The sequence below is a fragment of the Salmo salar genome, chromosome 18 (assembly GCF_965601325.2).
Source record: "Salmo salar chromosome 18, fSalSal1, whole genome shotgun sequence".
In the NCBI taxonomy this organism is placed as follows: Eukaryota; Metazoa; Chordata; class Actinopteri; order Salmoniformes; family Salmonidae; genus Salmo; species Salmo salar.
In genome coordinates, this window is record NC_138308.1 from 4570456 (window position 1) to 4585737 (window position 15282).

At 41.6% G+C, this 15282-nt stretch overlaps 1 protein-coding gene across 3 annotated transcripts in view; it reads right to left on the reverse strand.

Annotated features, from left to right (window-relative positions):
• ate1 (arginyltransferase 1) overlaps positions 1 to 15282 on the reverse strand; it is a 228999-nt gene that overhangs the window by 94551 nt on the left and 119166 nt on the right. For all 3 annotated transcript variants that reach the window (XM_014154421.3, XM_014154420.3, XM_045700642.2), the window contains one exon: positions 12502 to 12534. In XM_014154421.3, the coding sequence (XP_014009896.3) occupies positions 12502 to 12534 (33 nt within the window). The remainder of the gene's footprint in view (positions 1 to 12501; positions 12535 to 15282) is intronic.

A 15282-nucleotide genomic window follows, 5' to 3' on the forward strand; every position in this document is an offset into this window, starting at 1 on the left:
TCAGTGAATGGTTGATTGTCTATTTACTTTCGGTGTGTGTGTGCACTGATATGTGTGTGCGTCTCGCGCGGGTGTATATGTGTGCACTTGTGTGTGTTTATGCAGCAGACACGTGTAAGAGGTAGATCTTGTCTCACTCTAAACTGCGCGTCACCTCCCAGATCAGCCTAACGGCTGTGTCCTTGCCACAATGACAACAACCTAAACATTCTCCACCGCTAAACAGTAAACTGCCTCTGAGGCCTCAAAAGGGGCCCATATCACTCTGATGGGCCCCCAAACTCCCCCTTTACTTCCCCCATCCGCCACACTCTCCCCCTCTCCTCTCTGGTCTAGTGCAGGGGAGTAAAAGTGTAATTGCTTAATTCAAACAAATACATATTGCAGTAGGAGCTATTTTTCCCTATGGTCAAATAAAATCTGAGATAAAAATGTAGCTACAACTACTACCAGGTAGACTCCCCTCTCAGGTATGCTTTCACTTTTCAGAATAAGAAGTCTGTGTGCGGTTTTTATAAACAAAGACACTGCATAAACATTGCTATGGCAGGTTTGATTGAATTCCTGGCTGAGTGCTCTGAGTTTTAAGAAGGCTCTCTGGCCAAAGTGGAGCAGGTTAGTGAGTGGCATTGACATTCATTAGGGTGCTGCTCATGGTCTGGTTTGGGGAACAGAAGAGCAATCTGGGCAAACACACAGTACCAGTCCTCAGAATTGTTTAGCTATCAGGCCTGGCACTGTAATTGTATAATCGTGTAACTGACGATTATGGATGAACACCGTGATGAAAATAAAACAAACGTCATAACCGTTTTAATAAAATAAGAAAATTATATACAGTCAAAAGTTGAGAGAAAACTATGAAATAAGACATATGGAATCACGTAGTAACCAAAAAAAAAGTGTTAAATCAAAATAGTTTATATTTGAGATTCATCAAAGTAGCCACCCTTTGCCTTGACAGCTTTGCACACTCTTGGCATTCTCTCAACCAGCTTCACCTGTATGTCTGCAAGGCCTATATCTTCTGCTAGCATAAGTCTAAGTCTATCCTTTGTCATGGAGATACAGGTGAAGCTGGTAGAGAGATTAATCCATCCTAATGACAGAGAAAATACTTTTTTCTCCCACTGTCATAAGACACACTCCAGAATAGATTTCTTCTTGATATCTAATTTCATGGTTAATAATGTGATTGATTGCAAGATTGGGCCCATCGCCCACACAGATCATGCTACAGTAGCTACATGTTGATACAAACTCTGAAAATCAGAGGAAGGGCAGATTTAGACTAAACACCATGCCATTACAAGATGAGATATTTAGCCAAATTAGTAGCAGATGATCTTAGATCATTTTTTCACAGATAGCACATTTCAAACGTCCTGCAAACAGAAATTTCAGTTGCATGAAATGTATAACAAAAAAGGCAGAATATGCACTGTTTAGGCTTAGAACGAGTTTATATGAGGGAGGTGAGAATACAGGCAGGCTACCAGCAACACAGAAAATGCAGAACCCTTCTAATGTAATCCCAGCAATTAAGAAGGGTGATAAGATGGTGACCTTATCCAAAGAGAAACTGTGTTTCAGCATTTTTATGAAGATTTATATACAGCCTAATGTTCAGCGAGCCCCGTACTTTTTTGTCTGGTATAGAATTACCTAGATGATCAGATAGCCAGGTAGAGGACCTAGACTGTACTATAACAGAAGAGGAGGTTAGAGCCGCCATATTATCTAAGAAAGTAGGAAGTCACCTGGTCTGGATGACCTTCCTGTAGAATATTATAAAAAGTATATTGACATTATTGTACCTGTACCATTTAAAAATGCCTCCCTTCCGGACACCTTTAATGAGGCGTTGATGTCCCTGATCCCTGAAAAGGATTGAGATATGACAGAACCTGGGAATTTTAGAGCCATCAGCCTCCTCAATGTGGATTGTAAGATTCTTACTAACACCCTTGCGATACGCTTAGCGAAGGCACTAGCTAATATCATACATAGTTCCCAAGTAGGATTTATTAAGAACGGGTCCTCTAATATGAGGCTCTGACACCTAATGTGGTTAAAACCACCACAAAAAAAGCCAGACTACGGTTTGCAACTGCACATGGGGACAAAGATCGTACTTTTTGGAGAAATGTCCTCTGGTCTGATGAAACAAAAATAGAACTGTTTGGCCATAATGACCAACATTATGTTTGGAGGAAAAAGGGGGATGCTTGCAAGCCGAAGAACACCATCCCAACCGTGAAGCACGGGGGTGGCAGCATCATGTTGTGGGGGTGCTTTGCTGCAGGAGTGCACTTCACAAAATAGATGGCATCATGAGGATGGAAAATTATGTGGATATATTGAAGCAACGTCTCAAGACATCAGTCAGGAAGTTAAAGCTTGGTCGCAAATGGGTCTTCCAAATGGACAATGACCCCAAGCATACTTCCAAAGTTGTGGCAAAATGGCTTAAGGACAACAAAGTCAAGGTATTGGAGTGGCCATCACAAAGCCCTGACCTCAATCCCATAGAAAATGTGTGGGCAGAACTGAGAAAGTGTGTGCGAGCAAGGAGGCCTACAAACTTGACTCAGTTACACCAGCTCTGTCAGGAGGAATGGGCCAAAATTCACCCAACTTATTGTGGGAAGCTTGTGGAAGGCTACCCGAAACGTTTGACCCAAGTTAAACAATTGAAAGGCAACGCTACCAAATACTAATTGAGTGTATGTAAACTTCTGACCCACAGGGAATGTGATGAAAGAAAAGCTTAAATAAATCATTCTTTCTACTATTATTCTGACATTTCACATTCTTAAAATAAAGTGGTGATCCTAACTGACCTAAGACAGGGAATTTTTACTAGGATTAAATGTCACAAATTGTCAAAAACTGAGTTTAAATGTGTTTTGCTAAGGTGTATGTAAACTTCCGACTTCAACTGTATACATTTTGGGGGGCTTTCCTGTTTTGCATGTTATTTTGGCATCAATACGTGTCTCATATCAATTTGCATTTGGTACCTTGGGTCGAGTGTTAGCACCAACTCACGTTTCTCGACCGTGTAAATTGGGGCCATGTCTTATCAGATGTAAGTTGTAACAGCAGCTGTTATCTCCTTCCATCTTCGTGATTCTTTGCCATATAGTGTGCCACGGGCAAAAGCCTCTTGCAACGTCTGAGTCAGGGGTTTGTTTTTAGCACTCGACTGTACTTTTTTGGGTCTCATCAGTAGACTCTCTCCGTACTGTTTCACATGCTTATTGCGTAGGTGGTAAAAGAAGTTAGTGGTGTTTGAGCCTGTGTTCGGGACCGGCCTACGGTATATTTTGCAGAGGACAGTTTTCTGGTCCGTGTCAGACTTTTCATACCCGAACCACGTCCATGCAACCGAAGTAGCCCCTCTTTTAGGTACGAGCTCCGTGTCTCCGTGCTCTGTGTCACGTTCACTCTCCTCCATGTTTATTTGTGTTGCAAACGCAAAGTGTCGTCCAATGACGAAAAATATTGCTGTAAAGAGTGTGATTTGCGACACAACCAAATAAACGATAGAGCATAATATGAAACAACAGACATTTTTCTATCGTCACACGATATATATCGTCATATCGCCCAGCCCTAATGCCAAAATGTTACTCTGGAACCGTTACCCCATTTAATTTCAAATGGGTTCCTACTGGGATGAAATATTGGGAATTAAGTTGAGTTCAAATTTGGAGGAAGTGATGGCACTATATTTTAAACCACTACTAGTCTAGATTAAGACCAATTTAGAAAAATTTGAAAATTACTTTTTTTATGGAGAAAGATCATGATTAAAATGGTTGTGATCCCACAATTTAATTATATCTCTGCAATGTTAACTATGAATATTCCAGACCGGTATTTTAAACAATATGACAAAATAACAATATGTTTTTGGGACAGGAAAATAAACAAGGATAAATATGTGCTCACCAAGGGATGTAGGAGAATTGGCTTTACCAGATATTAAATCAGTACAATTTATCATTTGACATAGATAAATAGGCGAAGCATTGTGCTCCCGAGTGGCGCAGCATCAGTGCTAGAGGTGTCACTACAGACCCTGGTTCAATTCCAGGCTGTATCACAACCGGCCATGATCGGGAGTCCCATAGGGCGGCGCACAATAGTCCCAGTGTCGTCCGGGCTAGGGTAGGCCATCATTGTAAATAAGAATTTGTTCTTAACTGACTTTCCTAGTTAAATAAAAGGTTAATAAAATGATGGCTGGAGGAAGATGAGTGCTATGGATGTCCGACAATTTCTGTGCCTCCTTGAGGAACGACGGGAAATTGGGGATGGAGGACCCACATCATCAAGCAGGGGGAGGCTGGAGCCTCAGAAACCCTTGAGGCCTGATGTGCGACTACCCTTCTGACTTGGGCAGTGGGCACTAGAACCAGCCGTTTCTCTCAAGGATGCTCAACACATTACATCCGTACCAGTATCAGCCCCAACACATGCACACACATACAGTAGAGTAACAGCCTGGCTGTCCCTTGGTCCATCCGGAACACAGGAGTGGATCAAGGCCTGGTGTTCAGCACAGTCACACCACATTACGCTCTTCTTCATTTCAACTCTGCCCCCATGAGCAGCTAAATAAAACCCCTCCAAAAAGAAACAATACCCGCTTCCTGAGTCCATCCCCCAGTCCAGCTGGAAGGCTTTAGAAGAGAAAGGACAAGGGACTAAGAGTGTGTAGGAGTGTGCACGCGCGCACGCACCCCAACAGACGGCACAAGTGTGTTACTACATTTAACCCTGTTTGAATCTGTATTCATGTATGATGTTTCTAATAATAACTAGGTCAGGAATGTGTAATATACTGAAATAATATATAACCGCAACACTTAGTGCTGGTCCCATGTTTCATGAGCTGAAATAAAAGATTTCAGAAATGTTCCATATGCACTAAAAGCTTATTTCTCTCAAATTTTGCGCACACATTTGTTTACATTCCTGTTAGTGAGCATTTCTCCTTTGCCAAGATAATCCATCCACCTGACAGTTGTAGCATATCAAGAAGCTGATTAAACAGCATGACAATAAAAGGCCACTAAAAAGTGCATCTTTGTAACACAACACAATGCCACAGATGTCTCAAGTTTTGAGGGAGCATTAAATTGGCATGCAGACTGCAGGAATGTCCAACAGAGCTGATACCAGAGAATTTAATGTTCATTTCTCTACCACAAGCAGTCTCCAACGTTGTTAGAGAATTTAGCAGTACGTCCAATCGGACCGACAACTGCAGACCATGTGTAACCACGCCAGCCCAGGACCTCCACATACGGCTTCTTCACCTGCGGGGGCTGAGGTGTATTGCTGTCTATCATAAAGCCCTTTTGTGGAGAAAAACTCATTCTGATTGGCTGGGAATGGCTCCCAAGTGGGTGGGCCTATGCCCTCCCAGACCCACCCATGTGAAATCCATATATTTAAATTGACTGATTTCCTTCTATGAACTGTAACATTCATATTTTTGTTCAGTATATTATAAAACAGGGAAGTTCCCACATTCATTTGTATTCAAGGTTAGCTACTACTGTACATATAGATAAACCTTCCAGCTACCCACTACAGCAAAGATGGAGAAAGGGTTTTATGTTCTCTAGTAATTTGTGTGCAGTATTTAAACCATTTTACCTGAGATAATCACTTTCGTCATGGAGACTTTGGAATAATGGTGACTGACTCGCACAACTGGCTTCAGAAAATATTCACACCCCTTTCCAAATTTTGTTGTTGTGTTAGGTAGGGTTAAAACGGGTTTAATTGTCATTTTTTGACAATGATCTACACCAAATACTCAGTCAAAGTCCAAAAAAGTGAAAAATAATATATCTTGTTAACAAGAATTCAACCCTTTGAGTCAATACATGTTAGAATCACCTTTGGCAGCGATTACAGCTGTTGAGTCTTTCTGGGTAAGTCTAAGAGCTTTGCAAACCTGAAATGTAAATTGGAAAATGGTGTCGATGGAGATGACAGCTTCACTTCTAGTCCTTAGGAAACTGTGCAGTATTTTTAAAATGTATTATTTCTTACGTTGTTAGCCCAGAAAACCTTAAGTGTTATTACATACAGCCTGGAAGAACTATTGGATATCAGAGAGACGTCAACATACCAGCACAACCAGCACTACGACCAGGAATACGACTTTCCTAAAGTGGATCCTTTGTCTGCACCTCCCAGGGCATTCAAACTGATTCCAGAGGCCGACCCAAAACAAAGCCGCCGGAGAAGGTGCAGGAGTTGTCTTCTAATGAGGCTTCGGATGTGCGCACACCACACACTGCTTACGAATATATTACTTGCTAATGTCCAGTCCCTAGTTAACAAAGTTGACGAAATTAGGGCAACAGTTGCTTTTCAAAAGAGAAAATCAGGATTGTAGCATACTCTGTTTCACGGAAACATAGCTAGCTTGGGACATGCTGTCAGAGTCAGTATAGCTTCAGTGCATCGCGCTGACAGGAATAAACATCTCTCCGGTAAGAAGAAGGGCGGGGGGTGTATGTTTCATGATTAACGACTCATTGTGTAATTGTAACAACATACAGGAACTCAAGACCTTCTGTCCACCTGACCTAGAATTCCTCACAATCAAATGCCGACCGTATTATCTCCCAAGAGAACTTTCCTCCATTATTGTCACAGCCGGGTATATCCCTCCGCAAGCAGATACCAAGACGGCCATCAAGGAACTTCACTGGACTTTATGTAAACTGGAAACCATATATCCTGAGGATGCATTTATTGTAGCTGGGGATTTTAACCTGTTGGGGCTAGGGGGCAGTATTTGCACGGCTGGATAAAAAAATGTACCCGATTTAATCTGGTTACTAATCCTACCCAGTAACTAGAATATGCATATACTTATTATATATGGATAGAAAACACCCTACATTTTCTAAAACTGTTTGAATGGTGTCTGTGAGTATAACAGAACTCATTTGGCAGGCAAAACCCTGAGACATTTTCTGACAGGAAGTGGATACCTGATGTGTTGTATTACCTTTAAACCTATGCCATTGAAAAACACAGGGTCTGAGGAATATTTTGGCACTTCCTATTGCTTCCACTAGATGTCACCAGCCTTTACAAAGTGTTTTGAGTCTTCTGGAGGGAGATCTGACCGAACAAGAGCCATGGAACGATGATGGCCCATTAGACACCTGGCGCGCGAGTTCATGTTGGGTACCCTCGTTCCAATACGTTAGAAAAGAGAATGCATTCGTCCACCTTGAATATTATTCATGTTCTGGTTAAAAAAGGCCCTAATGATTTATGCTATACAACGTTTGACATGTTTGAACGAACGTAAATATATTTTTTCCCCTCGTTCATGAAGTGAAGTCCGGCGGGCTTAGATCATGTGCTAACAAGACGGAGATTTTTGGACATAAATGATGAGCTTTTTTGAACAAAACTACATTCGTTATGGACCTGTGATACCTGGAAGTGACATCTGATGAAGAGAATCAAAGGTAATGGATTATTTACATAGTATTTTCGATTTTAGATCTCCCCAAAATGACGGCTGGTCTGTATTGCAACGCGTATTTTTCTGGGCGCAGTGCTCAGATTATTGCAAAGTGTGATTTCCCAGTAAGGTTATTTTTAAATCTGGCAAGTTGATTGCGTTCAAGAGATGTAAATCTATAATTCTTTAAATGACAATATAATATTTTACCAATGTTTTCTAATTTTAATTATTTAATTTGTGGTGCTGACTTGACTGCCGGTTATTGGAGGGAAACGATTTCCTCAACATCAATGCCATAGTAAAACGCTGTTTTTGGATATAAATATGAACTTGATAGAACTAAAAATGCATGCATTGTCTAACATAATGTCCTAGGAGTGTCATCTGATGGAGATTGTAAAAGGTTAGTGCATCATTTTAGCTGGTTTTATGGTTTTGGTGACCCTGTCTTTGAATTGACAAAACATTACACACAACTCTTGTAAATGTACTGTCCTAACATACTCTAAATTTATGCTTTCGCCGTAAAACCTTTTTGAAATCGTAAAACGTGGTTAGATTAAGGAGATGTTTATCTTTCAAAGGGTGTAAAATAGTTGTATGTTTGAAAAATTTGAATTTTGACATTTATTTGGATTCAAATTTGCCGCTCTTGAAATGCACCTGCTGTTGATGGAGTGCACCACGGGTGGGACGCTTGCGTCCCACCTAGCCCATAGAGGTTAACAAAGCTAATTTGAGAACAAGCCTACCTAAATTCTATCAGCATATCCATTGCAGTACACGAGCGAGTAACACGATCCACCCCTGCTACTTTAACTTCCGTGATGCATACAAGGTCCGCCCCCGCCCTCCTTTTGGCAAATCTGACCATGACTCCATCTTGTTGCTCCTGTCCTATAGGACAACCTTTCTTAAAGTGTGGGTCGCGGACCGGTTAATGGTGGGTTGCGACGTGTTAGAATAAATATATAATTATTTAATGAATTACTGGAATTTGTTTGGCCAAGTGCAACAGCGCTCTCTGATTAGCAGCGGTGTCAGTTTGGCAGCTGAGCGAGATGCCCGTGTGCTTCGCGGTTTACCAGATCTTTTTCTGCAGTTTTCTTGAAAATCACTCTGCAACCTAAACGCTGCAGCGCTGTCGTTCAGCAGCAGATGATGCGCTGTCAGCCAATGACTTGTCATTCCCACTCACCACTATCTAAATTCTGACTGAGGTCAATCGCCATGAAACGCAAATACAGCAATGAGTTTCTCTTTGTTTCATACAAACTTTGAGAAATAATGACTAGCGCCCACAATGTGTTTTGTGCGGGGGAGTGTTTAGTAATGAGTCACTCAAAACTAACAAATTAAAATGACACGTCCTGACCAAACATCCACAGCATGATCAGGGTTGCCATGTTTGCGGTTTCTCGCAAAATTGGGCAACTTTGAAAACGATGTTGTGGGTGAAAATGTATTGGTGGAGGGTTTTGGGCCTACTTCTAAATTGCACCGCGCCCGCCACGGTATTTCTCTTTAAAAAAAATAATAATAATAATATATATTTAACTATAACCTGCTGCTGCTGACTACCAGGCAGTGAGCAGGTTGTTACTAGCAGCACACACGCACATGGTGACAACCTTTTACCATTTGTAGGTAGGCTATTTATATTGGTCATTATGAAGACACCCCTTTTCCGTAAAACATTAATGCGCAAGAACTGATAACAGCGACAAGGCATTGGAAAATGACTTTTGGCGCACTACAGCTCTTTAGATAAATTCACTCACAGGTGGTTTAAAGTAAATGGCATTCAAATGTCGACTTCTAATGGATAACCGTATCAAGCAAAGTGTTTTACTCATGCTCATTTCTAGGGTCAGGAGCCCTGCGCGAGTGGAAATTTGAAATGGAAGTTATGGAACTCCCTCACGTGCTTCTGTTATGGGGAAAATGGGAAGTTGTCAATTGGGATCATGGTCACAGCTCTATCGCGAATGTATCATTCTCCACATTTAATGTTAGTTTCATTGTGGACTTTTCCCTGAAATTAGATGTTGGCCTTTTCAGGGGCTATAGACTACCTGCATCTAGCTCAACAAGACGCAGGTAGCCTATAAACAATACTATAGCTTTGACTGCCTAGCGAACTGTTATTAGACCTGTGCTTGTGTCAGCTAACTAGATTGTACCATATAGAATATATAACTTTTATTTAACTAGACAAGTCAATTAAGAACAAATTCATATTTACAATGATGGCCTACTCCGGGCCAAACCCAGACGCTGGGCCAATTGTGCGTCGCCCTATGGGACTCCCAATCACAGCCGGATGTGATACAGCCTGGATTCGAACCAGGTACAATAGTGACGCCTCTTGCACTAAGATGCAGTGCCTTAGACCGCTGCGCCACTCGGGGCTAAGGGCTATGTCCAAATTACAGCCATTAACCTTCAGGAAACAGCAAAGGAAGCACCCCCCTATCCACATCGACGGGACAGCAGTGGAGAAGGTGGAAAGTTAAGTTCCTCGGTTTACACATCACAGACAAACTGAAATGGTCCACCCACACAGACAGTGTGGTGAATAAAGCACAACACCTCCTCTTCAACCTCAGGGGGCTGAAAAAAAATTGTCTCGTCACCGAAAACCCTCAAACGTTTACAGGTGCACAATTGAGAGCATCCTGTCGGGCTGTATCACCGCCTGGTACGGCAACTCCACCGCCCACAACTGCAGGGCTCTCCAGAGGGTGGTGCGGTCTGCACAACGCATCACCGGGGGCAAACTACCTGCCCTCCAGGACACCTACAACACCTGATGTCACAGGAAGGCAAAAAAGATCAAGGACAATAACCACCCGAGCCACTGCCTGTTCACCCCGCTTCCATCCAGAAGGCGAGGTAAGTACAGGTGCATCAAATCTGGGACCGAGAGATTGAAAAACAGCTTCCATCTCAAGGCCATCAGATTGTTAAACAGCCACCACTAACACAGAAAGGCGGCTGCCTACCTACAGACTTGATATCATTGGCCACTTTAATAAATGGAACACTAGTCACTTTAACGTGTTGGGGATAGGGGGCAGTATTTGCACGGCCGGATAAAGAAACGTACCCGATTTAATCTGGTTACTACTCCTGCCCAGTAACTAGAATATGCATATAATTGTTTGATTTGGATAGAAAATACCCTAAAGTTTCTAAAACTGTTTGAATGGTGTCTGTGAGTATAACAGAACTCATATGGCAGTCAAAACCCTGAGACAAATCGTAACAGGAAATGGAAATCTGATGTGTGGAATCACTTCAAACCTTTGCCATTGAAACACACAGGGACTTATTAATCATTTAGCACTTCCTAAGGCTTCCACTAGATGTCAACAGTCTTTACAAAGTGGTTTGAGTCTTCTATGGTAGAAACTGACCCAAAGAGAGGCTTGCGAAGTTGGTCACAGGGGGAGGGCTATTACTACTATGACGCGGGCGCCCATGGGAAACCTTTTGTTCCGAAACGTTTAGTAAGACAATGCAATCGTCCACCTTGAATATTATTGAAGCTCTGGTTGAAAAAGGCCCTAAAGATTTATGTTATACAACGTTTGACATGTTTGAACGAACGTAAATATATATTTTTTTGCACATTTGTGACGACAAGTCCCGCGCGCTTCAGTACATTATGAGTAGCCTTCGGAACGCGCTAACAAGAAGGAACTATTGGGACATAAATTATTAACTTTTTCGAACAAAACTACATTTGTTGTGGACCTGGGATTCCTGGAAGTGCCTTCTGATGAAGATAATCAAAGGTAAGGGAATATTTACAATAGTATTTTTGATTTTAGATGGTTCCAAGATGGCGCTAACATGTATCGCCTAGCCTATTTTTCTGAGCATACCACGTCGTTTATTGCAAAGTGTGATTTCCCAGTAAAGTTATTTTTAAATCTGGCAATGCGGTTGCATTCACGAGATGTTAATCTATAATTCTTTGAATGACAATATTACATTTTAACAATGTTTTCGAATAGTAATTTTGTAAATTCTAGCGCTGATTCACCGGAAGCATTTGAGGGAAAATATTTTCTGAACGTCACGCGCCGATGTAAAATGCTGTTTTTATATATAAATATGAACTTTATCGAACAAAAAAATGCATGTATTGTGTAACATGATGTCCTAGGAGTGTCATCTGATGAAGATTGTCAAAGGTTAGTGCTGCATTTAGCTGTGTTTTGGGTATTTGTGATGCATCTAGTTGCTTTGAAAATGGCAGTGTGATTTTTTTTTGGCAGGGTACTCTCCTAACATAATCTAATGTTTTGCTTTTGCTGTAAAGCCTTTTTGAAATCGGACAACGTGGTTCGATTCAGGAGAGGTGTACCCATAAAATGGTGTAAAATAGTCATATGTTTGAGAAATTGAAGCTATAGCATTTGAGGTTTTGTATTTCGCGCGACGCGATTCCACTGGCTGTTGACTAGGGTGGGACGTTTAATGCCACTTTAAGAATGTTTACATATCTCGCATTACTTATCTCATAAGTATATACTGTATACTACACTATCTATTGCATCTTAGCCGCTCTCTCACTCCTTATCCATATATTTTATATTTATATATTCTTATCCCATTCCTTTACTAAATTGTGTGTATTAGGTTTTGTTGTGGAATTGTTAGATATTACCTGTTAGATACTAAAGCACTGTCGGATCTAGAAGCATAAGCATTTCGCTACACTTGCAATAATATCTGCTAACCATGTGTATGTGACCAATACAATTTGTACAATATTTGCACATTCTTTTTTAAAACTGTACTTTGCTAACTCAGATATTTTCTTTTCACATTGTCCATTCTGGCACAGTTCCAGCAACTATAGTGGATGCGTAAACAGGCCAGTACAGCTCAGTAGTGTGAATCAGGCATTGGAGTAATTTATACACTTTGGAAATGTAGAAGTATGTAGTCAACAGGAGGGCAGGGGTACGTACCTCAAGTGGTGAGTCACAGAGAAATCTTCTGAACTGTAGAGGGGAGACGAGCAGCCAGCGCCAAGAGAAAGAAAAGGGAGAAAAATAAACAGTTTAGTTATGTGGGTCACTTAATCTCGATAGGCCACGAGTTTCAAATGAAAACCATACATTTTCCCAGTAACTGTCTATTATGGTGTAACACTCCCATCCCTTTGCTTATTTAGATGTAATATATCAAATGGAGAGTAAATTCAGTATGCCATAGAGAGGAAGACCGTGTTTTCACAAGAGGAAACATTTGTCTTGAGGATCATACCAGCAGCAGTCGGAGCCGTTAATGATTTTTTTATTTTTATTGGATGACTGTCATTCATATTCCATTCACCCAGTAACCAAGTTGACACATTCAATACCACCTTGTACACTGTTTCCTGCATCTAGCTGATCTAGGGTGTAATCATTAGTCCAAAACAAGAGTTTCTATTGGACAAATTCAGGTAGGTCCATCCCCGTTTAGTTCCGCTTGCTTCCGTTTAAGAAACGTTTGGAATACAACCCTGATCACCCGCGCACACAGTTCACTTTCATAGCAGACACATACAAAGCATCATCACTTTGCTAGTTGTTTAACTCCTTCTCGCATCATCTTTTCTCTTCGCTTGTGGACTTCAGTGCACAACACAACAGTTGTCTGTGACCAGGTGAAAAAAACCTCTCCAAGCCAAACCTTCATACCATAACCGCTACACAGAGCCTACATCATTGTCAACATATTAGCTAGCATCATAGTAAACATAGCTACTAGAACTAGCGTGTTAATAAGCCCACAATCCAATCCATGGGTACAATCACGCAGTAGTGTACAGCAAGCAGTTTAACAGGTACACTGGCGGGCCTCGTGGCAATAAATAAATAACCGTAAGCTTACCTTGTCTTGGAATAGTTGGATCGTTGGATATCTTTAGCCAACTAGCTAACATAAGTAGCATTCCTCTCGGAGTCAGGCTGTTCAGTAGGCAAAATTAGCTGTATTAGCTAAGTGAACAAAACACAATGAAATATAGCTCTCTCCTTAACCCTTGGCCTACAATGGGCGCGCGCCACTGCGGAAATCTAATTAATTATTTTTAAAAATTAACGTAAAAATTTGTCTGTTTAAGCTAGAGATTGTTTGCAATCGACCACATCCGCCGATATCGCCCTTCTATACCTATGATGAAAGGTGGCAGAGCTACAGCGGTGTTTTTCAGACCATGAGACTTCCCAAAAATCGTTCTTCTCGTGGAAACGTCTGCAGCGTCCGAATGATTTGGCCTACAAACTATGACCACTCTGTGGAAAGACTCATGAACACAATGGTGTTCTCCCTTTTGGCCTAGGACACACACAAGCCTCACAAGACTCGTCTGAAGGTGTCCGGTAGCAGTTCAAAAAATGAAGAAAACAGCATTAAAATATGGGGATAAATACAAGTAAAAAAATATATATTTTCCTGATTTATACAGTGCATACGTAAAGTCAGACACCTTGACTTTTTCCACACTGTTACGTTCGTCTTATTCTAAAATGTATTAAATGTTTTCCCCCCCTCAATCTACACACAATAGCCCATAATGACAAAGCAAACAGGTTTAAAAATGTTAGCAAATTGTATAAAATAAAAAAATGAAATATTACATTTACGTATGTTTTCAGACCCTTTACTCAGTACTTTGTTGAAGCACCTTTGGCAGCAATTTCAGCTCAAGGACATTTAGACTTGTCCCAAAGCCACTCCTGCGTTGTCTTGGCTGTGTGCTTAGGGTCGTTGTCCTGTTGGAAGGTGGACCTTCAACCCAGTCTGAGGTTCTGAGTGCTCTGGAGCAGGTTAACATCAAGGATCTCTGTACTTTGCTCCGTTCATCTTTCCCCTCGATCTTGACTGGTCTCCCAGTCCCTGCCACTGAAAAACATCCCCACAGCATGATGCTGACACCACCATGCTTCACCGTAGGGATGGTGCAAGGTTTCCTTCAGACGTGACGCTTGGCATTCAGATAAAATAGTTCAATCTTGGTTTCATCAGGTCAAAGAATCTTGTTCCTCATGGTCAGAGTCTTTTAGGTGCCTTTTGGCAAATGCCAAGTGGGCTGTCATGTGCCTTTTACTGAGGAGTGGCTTCCATCTGGCCTGATTGGTGGAGTGCTAAAGAGATGGTTCTCCATCTCCACAGAGAAACTCTGGAGCTCTGTCAGAGTGACCATCAGGTTCTTGTTCACCTCCCTGATCAAGGCCCTTCTCCCACGATTGCTCAGTTTTCCCCGGGCTGCCAGCTCCAGGAAGAGTCTTGGTGGTTCCAAATTTGTTCCATTTAAGAATGGAGGCCACTGTGTACTTGGGGACCTTCAACGCTGCAGAAATGTTTTGGTACCCTTCCCCAGAACTGTGCCTCGACACAATCCTGTCTTGTAGCTCTACGGGACAATTCCTTCGACCTCATGGCTTGGTTTTTGCACTGTCAACTGTGGGACCTTATATACACAGATGTGTGCCTTTCCAAATCATGTCGGGCGGCAGGTAGCCTAGTGGTTAGAGCGTTGGGCCAGTAACCGATAGGTTGCTAGATCGAATACCCGAGCTGACAAGGTAAAAATCTGTCGTTCTGCCCCTGAACAAGGCAGTTAACCCACTGTTCCTAGGCAGTCATTGTAAATAAGAATTTGTTCTTAACTGACATGCCTAGTAAAATAAAGGTTCAATAAAATAAAAAATGTCCCATCAATTGAATTTACCACAGGTGCACTCCAATGAAGTTGTAGA